Here is a 7,787-nt window from a genome sequence, read left to right on the forward strand (position 1 = left end):
CTGAAAGAGTCACTGGCTGGTGAAACATTTTCTCAATAAATATTCCCAAATGTTGCATAAGTGTTTCATTCAATATGAGAACAGATTACTGCAAGAGAAACTCTTTCCCAAAAGCCCCTTTATGCTGAAGGTTTTGGATCCAAGTACAGTGGACCCCCGGTTTACGATATTATTTCATAAGTATGTTCAGGTGCCAGTACTGACCGAATTTGTTCCCATAAGGAATATTGTGAATTAAATTAGTCCATTTCAGACCCCCAAACATACACATACCAACGCACTTACATAAATACACTTACATAATTGGTTGCATTGGGAGCTGATCGTAAACCAGAGGTCCACTGTACTTGGAACTACACCTCCCCTTCCCAAGATTTAAGATTACAGCTTTCTCTTCCAAGAATGCTGTATGATCCTCACTGGTTTGCAACTCTTTCCAGACATTATTTACATCTATACAACTTGTTACAGGTCAACTACAGTTCTGTAGTTCCTAGTGTGACCTCATTCTTATCATAAAATGCTGTAAAATATATTCTCTGTTTTTCCCGGCACAAGAGATAAAGATGGTTACCAAGTCCTGTGAGAATGATAGCATACTATGGGATCAGGTGTAATCCTAGGATATTCTTGTATCTTTAATCCTAGGATATTCTTGTATCTTTAATCCTAGGATATTCTTGTATCTTTAATCCTAGGATATTCTTGTATCTTTAATCCTAGGATATTCTTGTATCTTTAATCCTAGGATATTCTTGTATCTTTAATCCTAGGATATTCTTGCATCTTTAATCCTAGGATATTCTTGTATCTTTAATCCCTATCATTTAATTCTAGGATATTCTTGTATCTTTAATCCTAATTATTTAATCCTAGGGTATTCTTGTATCTATCATGAAGAGAGACGTATGAAGTATAATGTGATACTTTGTTGACAATGTTTTGCCCTCACACTGGGCTTTATCAAGTCACAAACAGATCTGTTGGTGATAAAGACCACTGAGTGGGCAAAACATAGTCAAGAGAGGATAGCAATATATTGCATTAGTCTTCTTCCATTATATCGGTATGTTATACTGTCTCCATCCTCTGTTAACCCATTGTTCTGTTGTTGACCGCAGATATTAGCTTCCTACACAGTATATATACCCCGTGAGGTTTATAGTCCTCAATGTATATATACTTAGAGTTTAATTCTCATTTTAGATATTAAAGTATTCTTGATATGTGACAAACAGGTTACACCCAGCCTTAGTGACCCTTGTACAGATAATGAGCTTTCAACCCCATTAACCAACCAACCTTCAGCTTCCTTGGAATTTACCTCATCAGGATCAAGTGCAGACACCTGAACAACACTGAACCCAGAAGGCAGGTTCTCCACGATAGATATGGAATAGACATCATGTGTGAACTGTGGTAGATTGTCATTAACATCCTCCACCACCACCTCCAATACTGTTGACCCAACACGTCGTGGGTTGTCAACCTGAAATTACACAATGTTCATAATAATAATAATAATAATAATAATAATAATAATATCATCTTTATTTCAACAAGCACAAGGTATACAGGCCTATATGACATCAATGACATACTACTATACAAAAAGTCACTTTTTATGCAGAGCATTTCGGGCAAATTAGGTCAATTTTGTCCCAGGATGCAACCCACACCGGTCAACTAACACCCAGGTACCCATCTTACTGATGGGTGAACATGGACAGTAGGTGTCTAATGGAAACACATCCTACTGTTTTCCAGCCATACCAGGTATTCAATCACCGGACCTCAGTGTGCGAGCTGAGTGTGCTAGCAACTGAGCTATGGGACACATTAAATCCTGGAGTGCTTCTTGGCTAATGTCTCCCTAATGTATGATTTCTTCCAGCAATTATTTCCTTTAGTAGAGTAACAAATAGCAAGAAATTATCCAGATAATTTTATTAAAAGTATTTCCTTCATGCTGATTCGATTTATGTTTACGTAATTATTTGTATTATTGTTTAAGCTAAACTGGGTATAATCATAACTATAATTTTGAAAGGAGTGGACCGGTAAGCCAGTGGAAGGCCTCGATCAGATGACCAAAAGAACCAACTCTGGGTCATATGACTATGACCCGTGTCAAGAAACAATTTTTCTGTTTTCCTGACAAACCTTACCTAACTTTTTTAGGTTATCCTGGGTATTCTACACATATGCTGGTATGTATGATAATTTATATAACTGTATTTATGTATACCTATACCTTAATAAACTTACTAACTTAACCTTGAAACAAGGCATCTTCACACAGTCGTTAATAAGTACATACTAACTTCAAGTCATACATGAAAATATATGCAAAAAGACTAACTTGAAACTAGCTAAATAAAATCTCAGCTTACTAACTCCCACATAACTAAACCGAATGTTAAGGCACAATATGATGTTTATGGCATTTAAAAGAGAAAACATGCGAAATGATCAAGTCCTTATCAAACTATGTTTTATAAGTCTAGTGTTAAGTAATCTGTAACGTATTAAGTTTAGACTGCCCATAACGCCTAGGCATGATAGTGGCTCTCTTTGCACAACAAATTATAAACCCTCACTGTAAACTACCTATGTAAATATACTTCCTATAATATGTCAACCACATTGTAAACTTACAAGGAAATAAAGGAATTTGGAATTTTAAATAACAATATTTTATTTCGGCATGATGCAATGTTTGTACACATTAAATTAGGTAAGATTTGTCAGGAAATAGGAGAAGTGCTTCCTGATGCGAGTCTTAGTCATATGATGACCTGCTGCTAGAGCTTTTGGTCATCTGATCGAGGCCTTCCGCTAGCTTACCGGCCCACCTCTTTAAAAATTATGGTTATGCATGCAGAAGCCCATAGTTATACGAAGCATTTCAGGCAAAGGTTTTCTCAATGAAATGGCATGACCATCATTTACCACATTATCATACTTGTCAGTGTATTCTACCAGTGATGTATAATAACTAACCTGTGCAGCTCTGACATGTAACACCAAGGTGTTATCCATGAGCTTCTCTCGGTCCAGGTGTTTGGTGAGGTAGAGGCGAGCTGTGTTCGGGTTCAGGGTGAAGTATTCAGCTGCTGGAGACTCCACTAATGTATACTGGAGGGAAGTGTTTTGTCCAACGTCACCGTCTCTGGCACTCAGTTCACTTGGAGACACTTTCACCTCTTGGCGGATATTCGAACCCTTAAATATAAAATTTATGTTACAGACATTTGTTTGTAGAAAAAACTTACAATACAGTGGTCCCTCGTTGTTCGTAATTAATCCGTTCCTGGAGCCGTTACTATAAACGAAATTTACGATTTACGAATCAATTTTCCCCATAAGAAATAATGTAAATACAATTAATCCGTTCCTGACACCCAGAAGTATTAAAACAAAAAATTTTTTAACATGAAATATACATGTAGTACATAAACAATACAATGGGAAATGATGAATGAAACATTAACAGCATAACACTTACCTTTATTGGAGATTCTTCTTAGTGTATGGGAGACTGGAGGAGGAGAGAGAGTGGATTGTTTATAGTTTGGAAGGGGAATCCCCTTCCATCAACACCTCAGGTACCATTTGCTTTTCTGGGGTTGCTTCTCTTCTCTGTTTCTTAATGCCACTAGGACCACCTTGAGAGTCACTGGAGTCCTGTCTCACAAAATAACTGTGGAGAGAGCTCTGTTTCTGGCGTCTCTTTAACACTTCCCTAAAATGGCCCAAGACTTTGTCACTGTACATGTTGCCAACCTGGCTCGCAACAACCTTGTTAGGGTGATGTTTCTCCATAAAGCTTTCCATCTTACCCCACATAGTAAAAATCTCTTTAATTTCAGAAGAAGGCACCTTCTTCCATCTCTCTTCCTCCTCCTCTGCAGCAAGATTCTGAGCTGCGATGTGTTGCTCTTCCTGCTGAAGCTCTTGCAGCTCCTCAGTGGTGAGCTCTTCGTTGTGGTCTTCCACCAATTCTTCCACATCCTCCAAACTCACATCCAACCCCATGGAACTCCTCGGTGCCACAATTGATTTTACAACAGACATAGGCTCATTAGGGTCAGTCCCAAATCCTTCAAAATCCCTCTTGTCGACACAATCTGGCCACAATTTTCTCCAGGCAGAGTTCAAAGTCCTGGTAGTCACTCCCTCCCAAGCCATACCTATAAGGGTTATGCAGTGGAGGATGCTGAAGTGTTCTCTCCAAAATTCCCTTAGGGTCAAGTGAGTGTCTGTGGTCACAGTCAAGCACCTGTGAAACATTGCTTTTGTGTAGAGTTTTTTAAAGTTTGCAATAACCTGCTGGTCCATGGGTTGGAGGAGAGGAGTGGTATTCGGGGGCAAGAACTTTACTGTGATGAACCCAAACTCCTCGAAAATTAGGTCATCCAAGTTTGGAGGATGAGCAGGTGCATTGTCCATTACTAGCACGCACTTGAGATCCAATTTCTTTTCCAGGAGATACTCCTTCACACTAGGGCCAAACACTTCATTGAACCACTCGATGAAAATTTCCCTCATGACCCATGCCTTACTATTAGATTTCCAAAACACACACAATTTACTCTTCATAACATTGTTTTTCCTGAACACTCTGGGATTTTCAGAATGGTACACTAGTAATGGCTTCAATTTGAAATCCCCACTAGCATTAGCGTGGAACATTAGCGTCAGCCTGTCTTTCATAGGCTTATGTCCTGGCATTACCTTTTCCTCTTGTATAATGAAGGTCCTCTTTGGCATTTTCTTCCAAAAGAGGCCTGTTTCGTCACAATTGAACACTTGTTCAGGTTTCAGTCCTTCACTGTTTATGTACTCCTGGAATTCATGCACATATTTTTCAGCCGCCTTGTGGTCCGAACTGGCAGCCTCACCATGCCTTACCACACTGTGTATGCCAGTACGGTTCTTAAATCTCTCAAACCAGCCTTTGCTGGCCTTAAATTCACTCACTTCACCACTATTTGCAGGCAATTTCTTTACCAAATCTTCATGCAACTGCCTAGCCTTTTCACAAATAAACGAAGTCATAAGAGTATCTCCTGCTAATTGTTTCTCATTTATCCACACCAATAATAACTTCTCAACCTCTTCCAGTACTGGTGATCTCATTTTTGTCAGCATAGTTACTCCCTTTGCAACAACAGCATCCTTTATTTCATTTTTCTTGGCCACTATGGAACATAAGGTTGTGTAGGGTTTCTTGTACATCCTGGACAGTTCGGCCACACTTGTACCACTTTCATATTGTTCAATGATGGTTTTCTTAAATTCAGTCATATTTCTCACCTTCTTTACCACAGGTTTGGCACTAGGAGCTTTCTTTGGAGCCATGGTAGCTTATTTAGTACTTGCAAGCACTAAAATAAATGGATTATGAAATATTTCGCTGGAGCACGCGAGGGGACCTTCGCTCACTGGTAAACAATGCCAGACTGGCTGCCGCCCTGGCTCACGCCGTGCGTACGCGTCCTGGACAAACTATGACTCGCGAGTCAACCTATGAAAAGCGAGTCCATGTTTATACGAAAATACCCCTATGATTGGCGAATTTTATGATTGCCAGGAACTATGAAAAGCAGGGGACCACTGTACTTGCATTACTGCCATCAGCAAGAAAAATATACACATGCATTCCCACAGTCAGTGAGAATAAATGTATATTCCTCATAGATGCAAATCTACCCTTGCCATATTTTAGTTAATCTAAACTAGCCATCAATGCCACATTTAATGCTCATAACACTGAAAGTGAACATCGATAAGAGTAATGTAATGAGGGTATCAAATGAGTTAATTAAAGAAAAACTAGATATCAGATTGGAGGGAATATGGAAGAAGTGAATGTGTTCAGATATTTGGGAGCAATCTTGTCAGCAGATGGGTTTATGAAGGATGAGGTGGTGCACCGAGATATCTGTGGAGACGAAGAACGTTATCCATAGAGACAAAGAAAGGAATGTATGAGAGTATAGTGGTACCAACACTCTTATATGGGTGTGAAGCTTGGGTTGTAAATGTTGAAGTGAGGAGGCGGCTTGAGGCAGTGGAGATGTCGTGTCTATGAGCACTGTTTGGCATAAATATTATGAAGAGAATTTGTAGTGTGGAAATTAGATGGTGTGAAGTTTCTAAATTATTCAGAGGGCAGATGAGGCATTGTTCAGGTAGTTTGGTCACTTAGAGAGGATAAAGCAAAATAAGATGACTGAGAAGTTGTATACATCTGTAGTAGATGGATGGAGGGGTTGGGGTCATCCTAGGATAGGATGGGGAGGGGGTAAGAGAGATTTTGTGTGCAGGGGCTTGAACATACAGCAGGCATGTGTGAGCATGTTGGATAGGAGTGGAGATGAATGGTTTTTAGGACTTTATGAGCTGTTGGAGTGTAAGCAGGGTAATATTTTATGAAGGGATTCAAGGAAACCGGTTAGCCGGATTTGAGTCCAAGAGTGGGACGTATACAATGCCTGCACTTTATAGAGGATTTAGGATATTGGCTGTTTGGAGTGACATCTAAACCGTTGCATCTGGGTGTCTCTGCAAAGACAGTGATAGTGTGAATGAGGTGAAAGTATTTCTCTTTCTGGGGGTCACCCCTGAGAGAAAGATAAAAAGAGTTTTTTTTTTAGGTTTTTTCTTCCATAATATGATGTATTTCAAAAATAATTTTCATATGGAAATTTATGCATTACACTGTACGGCTATTCTGAAGTATAAGAGGTCTTACAATGATTTCATGTCGTATGCCATCACACACAGTTTTTTCCTGTCATACTCCACACAAAATGGGTTTCTGAATGAAGTAATGTAGTCCTGTCAGCCTGAACGGAGAGAATTCAGTAATTCGGTTTACAAAAAAATCATTTGACTTACTGTGTTAGGACCAGGGATCTCTGTTACTGTGGCGGTGTAGAGGGTGTGTGAGAATACAGGAGGAAGGTCATCAGCATCCATCACCATCACAGTGACAGTGCTTGTTGAACTCAGAGTAGGCTTACCCATGTCCTGTAAAAGATGCCTATAACCAGCTTGTGACTGACACTGTAATATGTTGTGGAAGACTCGGTGTACAGTTCAGGACAAGGCCTTATGAAACCACTAATAATAACAGTAAAAATAAGAATAATAATAACCCTTATTTTTACAGTTTGAGTTTAGCAATTAGTTTTGATGATGATGATAATTTATTTCAACATGTACAGTGTATACAGACCTAACTGACATACAATACAGAAAACCCCTTGTTATACATAGCATTTTGGGGATATTAGGTTAATTTTGTCCCCATTATCCTATCCACACAAGTAGGCTAACACACAGGTACCTACTTCCTGTTAGGTGAACAAGGACAACAGGTGGCTGAAGGAAACACCCTTTATGGTTTCTACTCGTACCTGGGATAGAACCACGGACCTCAATGCAAGTGTTGAGTGTGCTATCAAATAAGCTACAGCCCCTCATAGTGAAACATTTCGTTTAATAAATTATTCGAACTGCACACCAGTCTACTTTTCCACAGTTTGTATCACCATGTTATTGAGAACCTTGCAATATATCATTGCATGTGCAGTAATATCCATTTCTTCACCCTACCTTGGTGGGAAATCACTAATGTCAGTCAAGATGCTCATTATTTATACTGTTTTTGTATTATAAAGAACATCACAGACTCTTGATCAAAGAAATAATACCAGAATATCGTCATGCAAACAATGAATTGATTATTCATACAATTTAACATTGCCAGGGAGTCT

General features: G+C 39.1%; 1 protein-coding gene across 1 annotated transcript in view; it reads right to left on the reverse strand.

Annotated features, from left to right (window-relative positions):
- Cad89D (cadherin 89D) overlaps nucleotides 1-7,034 on the reverse strand; it is a 62,037-nt gene extending 55,003 nt beyond the window's left edge. The window contains exons 1-3 of the mRNA XM_053800013.2: nucleotides 6,907-7,034; nucleotides 3,004-3,225; nucleotides 1,325-1,489 (exon numbers count right to left, since the gene is read on the reverse strand). Of these exons, the coding sequence (XP_053655988.2) occupies nucleotides 1,325-1,489; nucleotides 3,004-3,225; nucleotides 6,907-6,993 (474 nt within the window). The 5' untranslated portion in view covers nucleotides 6,994-7,034. The remainder of the gene's footprint in view (nucleotides 1-1,324; nucleotides 1,490-3,003; nucleotides 3,226-6,906) is intronic.
- Nucleotides 7,035-7,787: the final 753 nt, after the last annotated feature.

This window comes from Cherax quadricarinatus, chromosome 91, assembly GCF_038502225.1.
Source record: "Cherax quadricarinatus isolate ZL_2023a chromosome 91, ASM3850222v1, whole genome shotgun sequence".
Classification (NCBI taxonomy): domain Eukaryota; kingdom Metazoa; phylum Arthropoda; class Malacostraca; order Decapoda; family Parastacidae; genus Cherax; species Cherax quadricarinatus.